Consider the following 19,824-nt stretch of genomic DNA (forward strand, 5'->3'; position numbering starts at 1 on the left):
ACAAGTCCACAAATTATGTCATCTTCCTTGATGAAACTGAGAAAATTCAACATCAAAGTTCAGACTTCTATCTTCCATAAAAGGCAAAACATATTGAGATGGTTTTATCCACACCTGGTCTAATGAAGACTGGAACTGTAGCAAAGAAAGCTATCTATGCAGGTCAGAATGCTTCATTTCCTGGTGGAGGAGTCGGGAAGAGCTGAACATACTGGGGTACCATCTCAGATTTAGAAAAGCTGTGAGTGGAAGGCGGGAAAGGCCCTTGGACAACACAGAGAAGAGAGGTGCACATGTGTACCACTGGACTGGGCCCTGCCAGAGGGAGCCATGTTGGAATTCAAGATGGCTGCTTGATGTCTTGGCTGGGGTTAGGAAAACCCCGCTGCGGATGCAGGTTTGGGATGCCGGTAAAGCCAGGGGTACCGACCTATTGGTCTGTGCTGCTTGTGGTATAAGTGCACTGCCTCTGGGGATTGGGTTTGTAGGGAATTCTGGGCAGAAGTAGGTGTGGAGAAGTTCAGGCCAGCTTCCTTCACTGTCAATGGGGTGTGAGGATTACCAAGGATAACCTGTAAAGGTACCTTCTCGTGGCTGTCTGAAGACAAAGAGTAAAGAGCTCAGAAAAGGGACTTTCGCTAATCAATAAATTATCATCAATCTCTGGTTTCAAGAGTGGATCACTGGATGGGGAGGGCAGAAGCTGGGTACAGTGAACATCAGCAATAGGTAAGGGCTGGCAATCTGACTGCAATTCAGATCCTGTACACCTCAAGAGTTTCCAGAAAAGGGTGTTATCGATTTCCTGAATACAGAAATATGCCATTAGCCAAAAGTAGTACAAGGGCATCCCTAACCCCCCCTTTTTTTGTTTCACTACTTAAAATATTATATAACTATGACAGCAAAAGCAGTAATGGGGGTATGGGTTTAAATGAAATCTTTCACAGATAAGTTTCCAGTAATCTGGAAATATATATGAAATATAAACTGTATTTACTTGGCCTTGAAACTACCGAAGTCATTGGAAAGCATTAAAGACGGGGTTTGCTAAGGAGTTGTTACTTTTTTCCCTGTCCCACATTCACTCCACTTTTCTTCTGGTAACAACCTCTTCTTCACTCCACTTTTCTTCTGGTAACAACCTCTTCTTTTTCCTTTGGGAACTAAACTTCCCCAGCACTGCATGTCATCTTGGTGCTCAACATCAGAGTGCTTTGCCCTGCCCTCCCCTCCCCTCAAGTCTTTAGCCAAGTGGCCCAAGAAAAGAAAATGGCTTGTGATGATTTATCTCAGTGGCTGCCCCCTAAGGTGACATCCATTACTTCCTGCTACCTACTTTCTCAGAACTATTCTTGTGCTATCCTTTCTTAAGCCTTGTTCAACCTTTCCTTAAGTTCTGTGAGCTACCCAAGTCCTTCCAATAATTCCCATCCTCACCCCCTTTTCTGCTACGGTAGCCAGTCGGTTTTTGTTGCTTATAAGGAAAAATCCCTCATATAGTACTTTTTCATATTTAACAGAAAACACTTTGAAGCAATTGAGATAATGTGTGTGTACTTGTTGGGAAAACTGCAAATCTCTATGCTCATCACAAAAACAAAACAAAACACCCAAACCCATTGCTGTTGAGCCTAATCTGACTCATAGCAACCCTACAGGACAGAGTTAGAACTGACCCATTGGGTTTCCAACACTGTACTGTTTACGGAAGCGGACTACCACATCCTTCTCCTGTGGAGCAGCTGGTGGGTTTGAATTGCTGACCTTTCAGTTAGTAGCCAGGTGCTTTAGCCACTGTGCCATAGTGGAAATTACTTCAAGTTGTGTCTATTTGGTGTCATCTAATAGGAAGCAGCTGTGGCATAGTGAAAAGCCCTTTGAATGTAGGTGCATGACTTCAGATGAGTCACATCACCTCCTAGGCCTTATTTTTCTCATCTGGAAAGTGAAGAAGTTTCACTAAGTTACCCCCAAGGTCCCTTCCACCTTGAAAATCCAATGATTCCATAATTAAGTAATCTGAATCCATGCTAAGTAAACTGAAGAGCTAAAAATTCCAATAAACATAAAACTTGCCTTTTCCCATGTCACACTTCTAAAACATCAAACAGTAATTTTCTCTGTATCACCTCTGTTCTCTCTTCCCAAGGGCTCCTATGCCAAAGGGGAATTCAGAGTTTCTCCTTTTCCTATGCCCAGGTAGCCCTGTGGCTGTGGGCTGTCACCAGGAGAAAACACTATGAACTTCAGGGGCAAAGAATAAGCGAGCCTAGAAAGGAAGACATTGTCTTAAAAAATTCTGTCAGTATAGAAACAGGGGCTGGCAAAATCAGCCTCCAACTCAGAGGTTCAATTGTTTTTTTCAGTTTGCCCCACTATGGGCGTGTCTGACACACAATGGCCTAGTGTATGCTCCACTGCCTGGAAAGGTGATCAGATCAGACTGCCTCCCACCATCACATCGTATCTGTCTAGGGCACGATAATATGGCCACTGCACACTCAGAACCAGAAAGGAAGACCCTAAGCATACTGTGATGATTTAATAGTGAGAGTGGGGAGAAGGATATCTGCCTAAGTGTAAGACATGCCAAACAAGAGTTCTTCTAAACCTTATTGTTTTCACTTGGTTAGGATAGCCACTTTTGTTCACATATGGGCAACACTTATTGTAACAAGAAGGGTAGTGGTTTAAAGGTCCACAGGATCACAGGCATTGTTGCCACTGGAGTCACCCAAATGTCCTCTAAGAAATAAGGCTGTTAGAGCTAGTTAGATTCCTCTCAAGTTTTGCCATTTCCCTAAATCTTACTGGACCCACAAGGAAAGTCACTGCCTTTCATGCTCACTCAAGTACAAAAATACGCCCAGCCCTTCTTCATGGTAGCTGGGAGCAGTCCAGCTGGGGCTGGTAAGGTTTTTTTGGGGGGTCGGGGGAAGGGAAGGAGGGCTGTTGTTTCAATTAAATGTCCCTTCCTTCACTTATTGCCTGATAGAACTTAGGCCCTTTTGGCCCTTCATGTTCTGGCTGAATCTTCAATCTGATCAGAGGTTATTTCTCTTCCTCATCCCCAAGTCCCAGAGCCAAACTCGGAGCTTGATGTGTTATGATTGACAGACCTTCCACAGAGTAGCTGGAATCATAAATCTAACTTCTCACATGTACTGTGCAGATGACTGGCCATACACTGGCCCTTTTACCTACACCTAGGCACAGTTAGAAAGATACCTCTTCAGAACCCAGAAGTCTCCAGGATTTGGAAATGGATCGTTTCCAGTACCACAGCTAATAATTTAGCGAAGCAGAAAAGGATAAGTGTTCATGAGCTGCCCAGGAAAGCTGCTTAGCAGTTCAGCAGAGAAGAAAAATACATAGTTTTATGGAAGTATGAGAACAAGGTGGTAAAGAGTATGAGCTTTTCTGGTCCCGCTATCCCTCCATCACTACTCATGACACACAAAAAGAATGAATATTTTGTACAGGAATAAGATTTAGAATTTTGGTCCCAGTTCTTTCATAACCATGAAGTAGTTTTCACAAAGAGAAATCTTTACCTGAGTTTTTGTCAGGCAGTCGGTTTATCCTCCACACAATGGCGTTGAAGGCATGCTCATACTTGGCAGTTCCCAGAGTTACTCTCATGACAGGCTCAGAGCCAGACACACTAGTTGAGCCAAAACTCGCCCCCCGGTTCACTTTGGCTTTCAAAGACTTTTCGCCCAGGACACTCTCCCTGCGGAAATTTTTCACCCACTCACTGGGCACAGGGTAACGAATCATCACATTCTCGCAGGGAACCTGAGTGAGAGGGTCACGGTTAGAGGAGAAGCCAGCTGACATCCTAAGCCAGCTCTGCACCTCCACCTCTGCCCCATTGATGCTTGCTGCTGTCCTGAGTGTGAAAGGCAAGGTCTTCTCAGCAAATACTGTCCTGAACCGCATTAGCTCAAATCGGCATGCATCCAAAGGGTTGAACAGAATAATCCGTGAGTTGCTGAATACGCCCTCATCCACACATCCGTGGAAACGGCACTCATGGAGCTTGATCCACTTTGTGGTGGTGGTAGGCATGATGTCCTGCCGGGAAACTATTTCGTTCCCCTTCACAAGGACATCATTAAGGCCCAAGCGGCACTCTGCAAGCCCCGAGAGGAAAGTCAGAATGTGGATCCGTGTCAAGACATGGTGCTGGAGAATCTGGTTGTCTCCTTTGCTCACAATGCCAGAGAATTCGTCTCTGACATCTACTGTAATCTCCTCTTCAAGATAGTTCAAGCCAACTGTGCTCAAGTCCATTGATGACACCGGCAGATCCATGAGACAGTCCTGAACCGCATGGATGAAGCTCAGGAAGTCATCGTAACTGGTGGTGCCCAGCTTAATCACCTGTTCCCTCTCTGCTGTGTGGGCCACAGCAGGTTTGGGCTGGTATTTCTTCTTCTCCTTATAGGTGACACGGTCAATTCGCAAGCTGTGGATCCTGCCATTCTCATCATAGTTCTGGAGCCGAGGTTCTGAAATCTCATGGCAAATCTCCAGCTTGAACTCACGGAATGGTTTTTCTAGGCCCTGCTCATAATATAGCTGCAGATAACCACATTCTGTAAGTTTGACGTAGATAGGTCCCCAGTGCCTGGAGGACATGATGTTTTTTTTCTCAGGGATCCGTAGCATCATTGGCCATCCATCCCTGGGCTGGGACAGTGCTGACGCAGGCGGGTGATCGTCTAGTTCAATCCAGGCTATTGGGTCATCGTCAGGTAGCATGGCACTGCCCAAGCGATCAGGATCATCAATGTGGAGTTGCTTGAGTTTTTCAACAGCATCGGAGTGTGACTGGTTTTTGCTTGAGTCATTAAAACTGATGGCATCCTGGTAGATAACAATGAGGGAATCTCTTTGGCTTTTGCCTGTGGTGCTAGAAATGGAATTGTTTTGGGAGCGCCTCTCCTGCTCCTCAAAGAAAGCACTGAAAGGGTTGATAGGGGAGGGCTGCACATCCTGCAGAGCCTCATTCAAGAAAGGATTGGTCGCCCTCCAAGGTGGTGCCTCAGTTATGGAGGGTGGACGGTTCAAGGAGGAAATGTCTAGCTTCTGAACTTTAGAGAAGTTCATCAAAGTGCTCTTGGGACGTTCCCTCTTCTTAAACGACCCAGCTGAGTTATTATGTACATCTGGGATCACAGATGCAATAGGTGGTAAGTTTGACTTCAGAGGAGAGGTGACTGGTGGCAAAGGGCAGCTGACTTCATTATCTTCAAAAGTGACCCAGCTGGGAAAACGAGCAGAGGTCATTGGAGTAGCAGGATGCCCGTTCATGGCTGGGCTGCTTGCCTGCCAGCTGATGGCCTCCATCTCTACTTCTTCATCTTCCTGGAGTGAGGAGGAATTGTCTGGGAAAAAAAAAAGAATATATGAGGGGCTGTCATTCTAACAGTGCGTATGTGAATGAGGGGTTACTAGAATTTTACTTGGAATCCAGTAAATTTCAAAGCAGCTTATTATGTCTCTCAAGTGCTTAATCTAGGCATGGATCACATACTTTTATAATTACACAAGGGCTATCGCAATAAATCTAGTATATACAAATGGCTATATCAATACTGAAGCACTAATAGGACCAAGGTCACTTGTAATTTAACTTTTATACACCCTTCCTTTATTTTTGGTTTGGGTTCCTTTATTTTCTGTTTCCAAAATAGATGTTTTCTTTACTCTGCCTAAGGTATGTATTTGTAATTTTCAAATACTGAATACCATCGCCTATACAAAATGATATAAAGCTGATCTCATTGAATGAACAAGTTCTGCTGTAAGTGATAACAGGACTGCCACAGTGTAACTGGAGGGTTTTTAGTCCAAATGTGATCAATAAATACTAAAGAAAAAATGTTAACACGCATAATATGTAGTAAACAAACAAACAAAAAAAACCCACTGCCGTCGAGTCTATTCCGACTCATAGCAACCCTATAGGACAGGGTAGAACTGCCCTGTAGAGTTTCCAAGGAGCGCCTGGCGGATTCAAACTGCCGACCTCTTGGTTAACAGCTAGGGTTTCCATAATATGTAGTAAGTTCATACAAATCAATAAGAAAAATATAAAAATCAAATAGAAATATGGGCAAAGGACATAGACACCTCAAGAAAGAGAAACTACAGATTTCTAATAAGCATATGAAAAACAACCTCAGTAGTAATCAAAAAAATGCAGAATATACTAAAGAATTTTTAAAAATCAATGAAGATTTAAAAAGTTTACCCTTAATGAGGGTAAAGGTGCTATGATATGGACACTAAATAGACCCTTAATGAGACTGTAAGTTGTTAGAGCTTAGTGATTCTAAGTTATCACTTGCTTAATGAAATGAATCAAAACTGTGAACAAAATTTGAACAGAGAGGTCTTCTAAGCATTATTTATAATATCAAAAAAATTGAAAGTTTTTAAACACTGAACAGTTGGATAGAACAGTTGGATGAATGTTTAAGAAATTAAGGCACACAATGAATAATACTCAGTCATTAAAATATTTACAAAGTATGCAGTGACATGAAAAAATGCTTATGATATAATCTCTTCTCCCCTCCCCCCCCTTTAAAAGGCTTTTCATTTTATGGTAAAAAGTTATTACATATAAAACTTCACCCTAGCAGAGCCTTCAAGGATAAGATACAGACAGGATATGAGTTTTAATGAAGGAAAAATGCAAACCTGTTAAGTAGCATAGGATCCTGAGTGTCTGCTGGGGGTATAAGACCACCAGTAACTAGTTACCAGTGACTTGATTCTAACTCATGGTGACCCCATGTGTGTCAGAGTACAACTATGCTCCACCAGATTTCAGTGGCCGAGTTTTTGGAAATAGATCACTAGGGCTTTCCTCCCAGGGATCTCTTGGGTGGACTCAAACCTCCAGCCTTTTGGTTAGCAGCCAAGTGTGTTAAGAGTTTGCACCACCCAGGTACTCTGGGGTTGTGGGAAAGGAAGGGAAAATGAAGTCTTAGCAAGAAGTGGATTCTGATAAAGAAATGGCACAGAAAACAAGTATCTTGTGTACAGTAGATACTCAGTAAAGGTTTCCTGATTGAATGAGGAAAAGAGGGCGTATCTCTGACATTACTCCACCCACTGTTCCTATTGCTAGTCATTTGGAATCAAACAGAAAAGTGTACTCAAATGGCTGAGTTTTCTCACTACCTCGCTAAATCATCATGCATGTGAATATCCAATCATGCCCAATCGGTAATGCCAAACATAACTGCACACGTGTGGATGGAATGGGTGGCCTGTCATCCACATTTACAAGTACAGTAAAACCTGAGAAAGCCAGAGCTTGTGTAAGGTGAACAGCTGTCAGAGAAGGAAAACTCAAATATTTTCCACTAATGGAGAGCGACAGAGAACTGGTAAAACTGCCCCCTGACAAAGGCGGAAAGCTTGGGAGACCCAGAAAAACAAGGCAGTCAAGACCCAGAAAAACAAGGCAGTCCCGTTGAGTTCTGCTCTCACAGGTTTCACTGCATATTTATTCAAACAGCATTGCCCTCAACTGAAAAGGTCAGTTTGAAAATGTAAGCTAAACACGTGAGCAAGTATACATACATATCCACACCTGCCCTAGAAACATAATGAGCAAGAAGTATTTTCTATGTGTATAGATAGCATCACAGAAGGATTTCAGAACACTTTAAAATTAAAGAGGAGAATCTCCTTCAATGAAATCATTAAAAAAGTTTTGGAGCTGTGTAAGTGATTTATTTTCTGGTTACAATCAAGGGAAAGGGGTCAGGAAACAAGCCAGGCTTGTAGGGTTTTTATTATTTTATTTATTGTTTTTTTCTGTTTTTGTTAAGGAATGCTAAACAGAGCTGCTGTGGCACCGAGTAAAATAATAATCACTTCTTTGGAGCAGTGACATCCTCCCTAGAGAACTGGGCAAGAAGCGTATCTCAAAGTCTATCAATTTTTAATGAGGCATCTCTATGGAGCTCTTGTAATATAATGTTTCCACCCAGCCAGTCCCTTACTGTCCCACCCCTTGTACCAGGGATATCCTTTTTGCCTTGGAGCTCATCACTACTCCCTACTTTAAAACAAGGCAAACTCCTTTTCCTTTAGAGGGTGGTTTCCTGCCAAGGCTGTTTATACTTGCTGCCAAAGGATTCCCTTCTGTTGGGAATCTTGTCCCCAAAATAGCATTTCTCATCTTCCTCTCCCAAACCAAAAAAGAAACAAGACTTTTGTCTCCTCTGAAAATAACTTTCTCACAATTTCAAATCAAGTTATTTAAAATCACACTAAGTCCTGGACAGTGTTGAAACATTAGACTCATAATACAATTTAAATGAAGTGTCTTCAAGTTTAGAGGGAGAACTTTGGAATTAAATTCATTTCTAGAGATTCTATATTCTCTTTGGCAGCCTTTAAAAAGATTTTGGTACAAAATTCTCTCTCCTTTGGAAGTTAAATCTCCCAAGTTTTAAAAATCCACCATTGGGGATAGTGATGGGGTACAGGCCAGATTTCTGAAAATGAGAATCTATTTTTCCGTGGAATCATTTTTAAAGGCAAAAAAACCTTTTGCAGAGGAAATGCAGAAGTTGGCCCATCCCATTGCTGTCGAGTCGATTTTGACTCATAGTGACCCACAGGACAGAGTAGAACTGCCCCATAGATTTTCCAAGGAGCGCCTGGCGGATTCGAACTGCCGACCTTTCGGTTGGCAGCCTTAGCACTCAACCACTATGCACCAGGGTTTCCAAGTTGGCCCATAGTTCACATGAAATAAACCGTTTCTTGAAGTGAACCCAAATATCGCCAAATGCTACTTTAAAAAAATTATCCCTTATTAATACTGACTTGCCTATTTGTGAGCTCTTAATTTTGCTTCATTTCTTATTTGACTGAAAGATAACCTTCAATTGTTTTTATGAAGTGTACATCATATACTCTCTGAGCCTTTTTATACTAAGGGATCCCCTTTGAGACTTTCACATATAAAAAAAAATTTATCTGTATGGAAAATTTCTGGGGAAAATATTTGTATTATATATGACAAAAGATTAATGTCCTTAATGTATAAGAGGGGTGTGTATATCCTTAATAAAAATCAGACACCCTCACAAATAAAGAGGATAAAAAGAACGGACAATTCACTAATGAAGAAATATAAATGTCTGATAACTATCTGGGAAAAAGTTTAACATTACAGAATAACAAAATACAATTCTCCAAGTATCAGATAATATGTACACATATATAATACACATATTCTTTGTAATATATTATTTTATAACATTTTGATGTGAAAATAAATATCTCATGTGGAGTATGAAGTAATTTAAAAAGCTGTAAATCTATATTCTTTCTCAAAAATATAATACTATATTGCTTACAAAATAAAGAAATAATAAAAATTCTAAATATATTCTCTTAGTTACTACAGGAGCCCTGGTGGAGCAGTAGTTAAATTTTTGGTTGTGTTGTACAGTAAAAAAAAAAAGCAAAGTTTAGTAAAAGCAAAAAGAAAGTTTTATTCAGCATATATTCAAAAAGGCAAAAGTAGGAAAATGGACAAGCTTGCTGCCAAAGCCATGTCTTCCCGAGTCCAAGGAAATATTATAGAATAAGCAAAAGCAGGAAAAGCAACAAGCATGCTGCCACAGCCATGTCTGCCCAAGTCCAAGGAACGTTACAGAGCCATCAGTATATATTAACATCGCAAAATGGGTAAAACCATTAAAAGCTTCACCTTTTCACAGATTAGCTAGAAACTGCGATCCTACATTTTGAATTGTCTTTCTTAACAATCATTAGTGCAGGTTCAGTAACAATGGTCAGGAGAGTCCTGGTTGGTCCATGTCTTGGTCATCTAGTGTTGCAACAACAAAAATACCGCAAGTGGATAGCTTTAACAAAGAGAAGTTTATTTCCTCACTGTAAAGTAAGCTAAAAGTACAAATTCAGGGTGTCAGCTCCAGGGGAAGGCCTTCTCTGTCAGCCTTCTCATCAATCTTCCCCCAGACTAGCAATGTCTCTGCACAGGAACCCCGGGTCCAAAGTGAGACAGATAGGGTTAACTGTGCTGGCAGAACAAAAGAGCTGTTAAAAGATTACCATCTACAAGTTGGGTAAACAGGAACTACACCCTGTCAACATGAGATAAGGTTGAAACAACCTGTGAATTACTATCTCCTTCTCAGTATTTTTCTGGTCCTTTTCCCCTTTACAGGCTCCCACATGCGCAGAAGAACACAGCATGAACACTGTTTAACCTTCCTTAGCCCTCTGAAGATGGCGATGTAGTGCCAAAGATCAGTGTGCTTGCGCTATATCCCATAAGTGATGCCAAGGGCTGCTGAGAGGACTCCATCTTGAATATCAGCAGGTTCCATCTTGGATTCTAGATGCGCAGGCAACCTAATTAACATGCACCTCCATTCTGAGAAGTACCCGCCTCTTGAAAGAAGTCACTAAATATTCATTAGGTATTGTCTCCATGGAACCCATATAAGCCGTAGCCTTGCTTCCCTTTTTGAGTCAGCCTTTTGGAGAGGCTTAGTCCCCCAGTGACTCCTTTTGCTTGACTCAAGGAAAATAAAGCTTTTTGAAGACAGTTCGTCTTTCGCTTGTATTCTTACTCAGGAAAAGACAAGGACCCTTTGTGTCAGATTGGTGATTGGTAACAAAAGGGGTTCCTGACACTACTTACTTGCTTTTCTTTCCTTTTATCTCTTGTAAGATAAAAGGTGGTGCAGGCCACACCCCAGGGAAACTGCCTTTCAGTTGGCTCAGGGATTTAAGGGTGTTACATTCCTACCCTAATCCTCTTTAACATAAAATTACAATCACTAAATGAAGGACAACCATACAATACTGGGAATCATGGCCCAGCCAAATTGATATACACATAATTCAATCCACGACAGTCCAACAAATTTCCTATTCACTAAACGCAAACAGAAAACGATTAAGAATGGGAAGTCTTTTGTGTTCTCTTTGATGATTTATGTGAAAGTTGCCCTGAAAGATATTTTCCAAGATTGTCTTACCTATTGTCTTTATATCTCAGGGCCCTGTTGATGTGTCCGTGTGAGTCCTGCTTCAGCTAGGTCACATTCTCTAAGCTCAAGGACAGGGAATGATGATTCCAATATTATTTCCCAAATGAGTCGCTAACCAAAAGGGTGGCAGTTTGAATCTACCAACCACTCCTTGGAAGCCTGATGGGGCAGTTCTACTCTGTCCTATAGAGTCTCTATGAGCTTGAATTGACTCCACGGGCAAAGGGTTTGGTTTGGGTTTTTTGTTATTCCTACTACCATTTAACCTTACAGATAGGAAACAAATAGCTATAGTCTCCCTTGACAAAATGGTAATTAGATCATTCCTAAGACAATTATGACTGATATTGGAAATTAAAAAAAAAAAAAAGCCAGTAAATTTGTCCAGTAAGAAATAGGCAAAGATTAACTGTCTTTATGACAAAGTTAAGTCATCCCCAATTCCATTTCACTGATTTATGAAAATAAAACTGAAACAAAAAATCCAGCATTATTTTAATTGCTATCTCTTCTACTTAAGCAAACCTATTGCTGTCAAGGCGATTCTGACTCACAGTGACCGTCTAGGACAGAACTGAACTGCCCCATAGGGTTTCCAAGGAGCGGATATGAACTGCTGACCTTTTTGATTAGCAGGCGAACTCTTAACCATTGTGCCATCAGGGCTCCTCTCTTCTACTTACTACCTCCAAATTGCTTTATTATGAGTTGGGTTGCTGCCAAATAAAAGCCACATATGAAGATTACATTCTTATCCTATACCACATTAAAAATTTCCTGCACCCAACTATTTCCTAGTGTCTTTACAGACGCAAACTGAAGAAAAATGGTGGATTCTTTTAACATCAGACTACAGTCTATTTTAAGGTTAAGTTCCCAAAAGATTTATCTAAATCAAGTGTTTCATTGTAATCAACACCATCAAAACTGAAGAAAAAGTAAGAACTATGGAAAAAAATTAACCGTTTCCATGATGTTTTGAACAGAGCACATACTCTGCTGTCTCCTATCCCACATTTGTTAAAGTAATTTGTTAACACAATGGCAAATGCGAAAAGCTTGTTGAGAGCTGATAAATGGAGCTTATTAACAGTGGCAGAGCAAACCAGTTTATATTATTAGGGTTTTCTCAGCAGGAAACAGCAGTCACTGTTACATATCAGCACATACTTAAAACTGTGTAACCAGCCCCAGATACACAGTTGGCACTGGAATGCTTGTGGAGTAATCTGTAAAGTGACAGGAGAGATGCCGAATTTTAGGACTTGAAGAGATTTTAGAAATAATAAAACCCGACCCCTTCATATTGCTAAGATTACAGCGGCTCAGTGGCTTTAAGTAAACTGCCTAAGATGAGATTAGATGTCAAGTCCTCCTTTTAATTTTTATTAACTCTGGTATTTCCTTAATGCTTGTTAATTATGCTAAAATCTGTTTTGTTTTTTCCCACTACTTTTTTTTTTAATAATTTTTATTGTGCTTTAAGTGAAAGTTTACAAATCAAGTCAGTGTCTCACATATAAACTTATATACACCTTACTACGTACTCCCAATTACTTTCTCCGCAATGAGACAGCCCGCTCCCTCCTTCCAGTCTCTCTTTTCATGACCATTTTGCCACCTTCTAACCCCTCTACCCTCTCATCTCCCCTTCAGACAGGACATGCCAACATAGTTTCAAGTGTCCACCTGATGCAAGAAGCTCACTCCTCATCATCATCTCTCTCCAACCCATTGTCCAGTCCAATTCATGTCTGACGAGTTGGCTCCAGGAATGGTTCCTGTCCTCGCCATCAGAAGGTTTGGAAACCAGGACTGCTGGGGTACTTCTAGTCTCAGTCAGACCATTAAGTCCGGTCTTTTTATGAGAATTTGGGGTCTGCACTCCAGTGTTCTCCTGCTCCCTCAGGGGTTCTCAGTTGTGTTCCTTGTCAGGGCAGTCATTGGTTGTGGTCGGGCACCATCTACTTCTTCTGGTCTCAGGGTGATATAGTCTCTGGTTCATGTAGCCCTTTCTGCCTCTTGGGCTTGTAATTACCTTGTGTCCTTGGTGTTCTTCATTCTCCTTTGATCCAGGTGGGTTGAGACCAATTGATGCATCTTAGATGGCCGCTTGCTAGCATTTTAGACCCCAGATGCCACACTTCAAAGTGGGATGCAGAATGTTTTCTTAATAGATTTTATTTTGCCAATTGACTTAGATATCCTCTGAAACCATGGTTCCCAAGCCCCTGCCCCTGCTTTGCTGACTTTCGAAGCATTCAGTTTATACAGGAAGCTTCTTTGCTTTTGGTTTAGTCCAGTTGTGCTGACCTCCCCTGTATTGAGTGCTGCCCTTCCCTTCACCTAAAGTAGTTCTTATCTACTATCTAATTAGTAAATACTCCTCTCCCACCCTCCCTCCCTCCCCACTCTCGTAACCAGAAAAGAATGTGTTCTTCTCAGTTTAAACTATTTCTCAAGATCTTATAATAGTGGTCTTATATAATATTTGTCCTTTTGCAACAAATTTCATTTGGCATAATGCCTTCCAGGTTCCTTCATGTTATGAAATGTTTCACAGATTCATCATTGTTCTTTATCGATGCATAGTATTCCATTGTGTGAAAATACTGTAATTTATTTATCCATTCATCCGTTGATGGGCACCTTGGTTGCTTCCATCTTTCTGCTATTGTAAACTGTGCTGCAATAAACATGGGTGTGCACGTATCTTCCCACTATTTTTGAGATTGGCAAAATTTATCTCCACATACAACTTCTTAGGAACATTGTTGAATGGGGAGAAGTTAATTAAACAAGGATTATTATCCATTTACACAGAGCCTTCTTTGGGTGTTAGGTCAGGAAATGTCATTTCCTGATGTATAAATGTGTTTGGGTCAGAGGTGTAGCAAGGCAGGGTGGCAGGGGTCGGGGGACACTTGCCCCTGGGCACAAGTCCAAAGGGGCTCCAGACAAGGTGTAGAATCACATTCCGAGGCACCACAAATATGAAAGGCACCTAAGGCAGCCAGACAAGAGGGGGGAGATGTTTCTGCCGACACCTGCCACTATCAATGTCTATTCATCTTGAAATGGGAGGTGGTAGGGGGTAGGGTGCAACTTAGAGATTGCCCCTAGGCGCTCCTTACCCTCTCTACATCCCTGGCTTAGGTGAGAGAAGGGAGGCAGTCATCTGGACTTTATTAAGACCTTATCAAGGGAGTTTCTAACTTGTATAAAATAAGCAGAGACTGACCTAGCCACCTCACCACACATCTGTCAGTTTGTCAAACTGTGGTGGCTTGCGTGTTGCTGTGATGCTGGAAGCTATGCTACTGGTATTTCAAATACTAGCATGGTCACCCACGGTGGACAGGTTTCAGCAGATCTTCCAGACCAAGACAGAGTAGACGAAAGGCCTGGCAATCTACTTCTAATAATTAGCCAATGAAAACTTTATGGATCACAAAAGAACACTGTCCAAGTTGCTTTATCAAGAGGAATCAATCACTGGAGGAGGACATTATATTTGGTGATGGAGAGGACAGGTGAAGATGAGGGAGACTCGCTGTGAGATGGATTGAAACAATAGCCTCAATGATGCCAAGCTCAAATATGCCAGCAATCACGAGGATGATGCAGGACTGGCAACGTTTCCTTCTATTGTACATAAGAACAGCATGAGTTGGAGTCAACTTGATGGCACCAGCTAGCTGTGTGTCTATCTAATCATTAAAATATACTGTGATTTAAAAAGAAGAGCCAGAGGGCATGAGTCTATTCATTTGTCTTCATCGTTGTCTGGAAAGATGATGCTTTGATGCTGGTAAAGTTATCTGAACACAAACAGCCCCAAAGTGAAGAAGAAGTGAATTTCATTAAACTACCACTTACCACTACTTGACAAAAATCCCCATCAGGAACATATGACTCTACATTCTTGGTTTACACCTTTGAATTGTGATGTTGGCAAAGAATATTGAACATACCATGGACTGCCAAAAGTACAAACAAATCTGTCTTGGAAGAAGTACAGCCAGAATGCTTCTTAGAAGCAAGGCTGGCGAGACTACATCTCACATACTTTAGAGATGTTATCAGGAGGGAATCAGTCCCTGGAGAAGGATATCATGCTTGGTAAAGTAGAGGGTCAGCGAAAAAGAGGAAGACCCTCAACGAGATGGACTGACACAGTGGCTGCAACAACGGGCTCAAGCATAACAACGATTGTGAGGATGGTGCAGGACCAGGCAGTGTTTCATCCTGTTGTACATTGGGTAGCTATAAGTCAGAACCGACTCGATGGTACCTAATAAGAGGGCCGATGAAGCAGCATTAAGCCCCCTTTTCAAATGACTAGTCCAGCTTGCCTTGCCAGTTTCCTCCCTCTGTACTGATCAAGGTAGGCTGAATCAACACATTTCATCTCTGATTTTTGCTCAGAAAAGTAAGCATCAGACTTTAAGTTTGTTGAATGGTCCAGGAATATCTTCAACTTCTGTTTGTCCCTAATCAATCTTGTCGCTCTGGTTCTAAACTTGTGCCTGTTTTACCATTGGCCACTTCCCCATGCCTTCCCCAATATTCAACCCATGGATCCCTGCCTTTGGTCTCTTCCTCTAACAATTAAACTTTGACTCAACTCTCACTGGTTTCCTGGCTTAATCTGCCTTTCTGACGTAAGCTTCTCATGTTGTCTTAGATGAGGGCTCCATTCTCCAACTCTAAGCCTGGGCTAAGGCCCCAGTCTAGCACCTTGCTGTTGCCTGACAGGGCCAACTCCAGGTCCCCAGCAGAGGTGGCAGGCAGGGGGTGGGGCTGGATCCTGACATCTGTGGTAAATTGAAAAACCAGCATTCCGCTTTATAAATTAATCTCTCAACATTTTAATATCAGGGTATCTCAAGAGGACTTAACTAGAAATGAGCCCTGCTAAGTATTTAACCGGTGTTATTTACTTTCTATTTTCAGAGCAAATAGTCCCCCTGTATTTTCCTCCAATCCTTAACTACTTACCAGCCCAGCCAAGGGGAAGGACCAGTGGCATTTCCAGGATCTGAACCCTTTTGGATGGGCTGTGAAGGCTTGTTACGGTAGGAGCGAGGGAAGAAAGGGTCTTCATCCTGACTCTAAGGACACTTTAGGTGGTACAACAGTTAAGCGCTCAGTCGCCAAATGAAAGGTTGGCAGTTTGAAACCCATCCAGTGGTTCCATGTGAGAAAGACCAGGCAATCTGCTCCCATGAAGTCTACAGCCTAGGAAACTATGGGGGCAGTTCTAATCTCTCACATGAGGTCGCTATGAGTAGAAACTGACTCAATGGTACCTAACAACAAGAATCTTGACTCTGAGCATAGTTCTTATGCCCAGGAAATACCCAGGCTAAAGCCCAGGAAAAGGACAGCTTGGAGGGGCACTGGTTAAGTCATGGGAAGCACTGGCAGGACTACAGTGCCCACACCCTTACTGCAGCCAGGACAGGTGACTCACCAGGACCGTCTGCTTCACTGTCATAGTAGAAGTCTCACTCTATGCCTCCAAATCCTCACTCGCTATTCACCTGGAGATACAAAACCAAAAGTGAAAGAACATGTTCGGTGTTTCTCAAGCTGAAAGAAATGAGGAAAAAATTCAAGCCTTAAGTTGCAATAGTGAAGGATTCTATGGGGAAAATATTAAACGACGCAGCAAGTATCAATACAAGATAGAAGGAATACACAGAGTCATTATACCGAAAAGAATTAGTCGATGTTCAACCATTTTAAGAGGTGGCATATGATCAGGAACTGATGGTACTAAAGGAAGAAGTCCACGCTGCTCTGAAGGCACTGGTGAAAAACAAGGCTCCAGGAATTGATGGAATATCAATTGCGATGTTTCAACAAACAGATGCAGCACTGGAGGTGCTCACTCGTCTATGCCAAGAAATATGGAAGACAGCTTCCTGGCCAACTGACTGGAAGAGATCCATATTTATGCCTATTCCCAAGAAAGGTGATCCAACTGAATGTGGAAATTATAGAACAACATCGTTAATATCACATGCAAGCAAAGTTTTGCAGAAGATCATTCAAAAACGGCTGCAGCAGTATATTGGCAGGGAACTGCCAGAAATTCAGGCCGGTTTCAGAAGAGGATGTGGAGCCAGGGATATAATCGCTGATGTCAGATTCTAGCTGAAAGCCAAGAACACCAAAAGGATGTTTACCTGTGTTTTACTGACTACACAAAGGCATTCGACTGTGCGGATCGTAACAAATTATGGATAACATTGCGAAGAATGGGAATTCCAGAACACTTAATTGTGCTCATGAGGAACCTTTACATAGCTCAAGAGGAAGTTGCTCAGACAGAACAAGGGGATATTGACTGGTTTAAAGTCAGGGAAGGTGTGCATCAGGGTTGTATTCTTTCACCATACCTATTCAATCTGTATGCTGAGCCAAGAATACGAGAAGCTGGACTATATGAAGAAGAACAAGGCATCAGGATCAGAGGAAGACTCATTAACAACCTGCATTATGCAGATGATACAACCTTGTTTGCTGAAAGTGAAAAGGACTTGAAGCACTTACTAATGAAAATCAGAGACCACGGCCTTCAGTGTGGATTGCACCTCAACATAAAGAAAACAAAAATCCTCACAACTAGACCAATAAGCAACATCATGGTAAACGGAGGAAAGGCTGAAGTTGTCAAGGATTTCATTTTACTTGGATCCACAATCAACAGCCATGGAAGCGGCAGTCAAGAAATCAAACAATGCATTGCATTGGGTAAATCTGCTGCAAAGGACCTCTTTAAAGTGTTAAAAACCAAAGATGTCACCTTGAAGACTAAGGTGCACCTGACCCAAGCCATGGTATTTTCGGTCACATCATATCCATGTGAAAGCTGGACAATGAATAAGGAAGACCAAAGAAGAACTGACACCTTTGAATCATGGTGTTGGCGAAGAATATTGAATATACCATGGACTGCCAAAAGAACGAACAAATCTGTCTGGGAAGAAGCACAACCAGAATGCTCCTTAGAGGCAAGGATGGCGAGACTGCGTCTTACATACTTTGGACATGTTGTCAGGAGGGATCAGTCCCTGGAGAAGGACACCATGCTTGGCAGAGTACAGGGTCAGCGGAAAAGAGGTAGACCCTCAACGAGGTGGACTGACACAGTGGCTGCAACAATGAGCTCAAGGATAACAACGATTGTAAGGATGGCGCAGGACCAGGCAGTGTTTCGTTCTGTTGTGCACAGGGTCACTATGAGTCAGAACCGACTTGATGGCACCTAACAACAACAACATTCACCTGGTCACCATGTGAGGGTACACATCAGCAACAACCCAGGATGCTTGCAAGCTCCAAGGAACTCCTGGATACCTAAGCGGCTGGGGAAAATCTCAAGTTCCTGGACTTCGGTGAATCAGTACCTCCTAAAGTGGGGTTAGAAGGGCCTGAACCTTACTGTTACATTTGGTTGGGGATACTGATTTCTCAGAGCCTCATCACTGTTCAGTGAGCAGGTTTGAGGCTTTGTAAGATGATCCCCAGATCCTGGAACTATCAAGGAAGGTAAAGAATGCTTTTACTCATCTCACTCTAACAAGGCTGGCATTAATCCAAAAAACACAAGACAATAAATGTTGGAGAGGCTGTGGAGAGACTGGAACACTTCTACACTGCTGGTGGGAATGTAAAATGGTATAACCACTTTGGAAATTGATTTGGCGCTTCCTTAAAATGCTAGAAATAGAACTACCATACGATCTAGCAATCCCACTCCTTGGAATATATCCTAGAGAAATAAAAGCCTTTACACGAACAGAAATATGCACATCCATGTTCAGTGCAGCATTGTTTACAACAGCAAAAAGATGGAAGCAACCAAAGTGTCCATCAGCGGATGAATGGATGAATAAATTATGGTATATTTACACAATGGAATACTATGCATCGATAAAGAACAGTGAGGAATCTGTGAAACATTTCATAACATGGAGGAATCTGGAAGGCATTATGCTGAGTGAAATTAGTTGCAAAAGGACAAATATTGTGTAAGACCACTAGTATAAGAACTCGAGAAATAGTTTAAACAGAAACCAAAAAAACCAAACCCACTGCCGTCGAGTCAATTCTGACTCATAGCGACCTTATAGGACAGAGTAGAACTGCCCCATAGAGTTTCCAAGGAGCGCCTGGTGGATTCGAACTGCTGACCTCTTGGTTAGCATCTGTAGCACTTAACCACTATACCACCAGGGTTTCCATAGTTTAAACTGAGAAGAAAATATTCTCTGATGGTTATGAGAGGGGGTAGGAAGAAAGGGTGGGAGAGAGGTGCTCACTAATTAGATAGTAGATACAAACTACTTTAGGTGAAGGGAAAGACAACACACAACACAGGGGAGGTCAGCACAACTGGACTAAACCAAAAGCAAAGAAGCTTCCTGAATAAACTGAATGCTTTGAAGGCCAGTGTAGCAGGGACGTGGGCTTGGGGGCCATGGTTTCAGAGGAAATCTAAGTCAATTGACATAATAAAATGTATTAAGAAAACATTCTGCATCCCACTTTGGAGAGTGGTGTTTGGGGTCTAAAATGCTAGCAAGCGGCCATCTAAGATGCATCAATTGGTCTCAACCCACCTGGATCAAAGGAGAATGAAGAACACCAAGGACACAAGGTCATTATGAGCCCAAGAGACAGAAAGGGTCACATAAACCAGAGACTACATCAGCAGAGACCAGAATAACTAGATGGTGCCCAG

The 19,824-nt window shown here is 42.1% G+C and overlaps 1 protein-coding gene across 4 annotated transcripts in view; it reads right to left on the reverse strand.

Moving 5' to 3' along the window:
• Positions 1-19,824, reverse strand: part of STON2 (stonin 2) — a 174,503-nt gene that overhangs the window by 13,089 nt on the left and 141,590 nt on the right. For all 4 annotated transcript variants that reach the window (XM_049899774.1, XM_049899772.1, XM_049899773.1 and 1 more), the window contains one exon: positions 3,558-5,396. In XM_049899774.1, the coding sequence (XP_049755731.1) occupies positions 3,558-5,396 (1,839 nt within the window). The remainder of the gene's footprint in view (positions 1-3,557; positions 5,397-19,824) is intronic.

Source organism: Elephas maximus, chromosome 10 (assembly GCF_024166365.1).
Source record: "Elephas maximus indicus isolate mEleMax1 chromosome 10, mEleMax1 primary haplotype, whole genome shotgun sequence".
Classification (NCBI taxonomy): Eukaryota; Metazoa; Chordata; class Mammalia; order Proboscidea; family Elephantidae; genus Elephas; species Elephas maximus.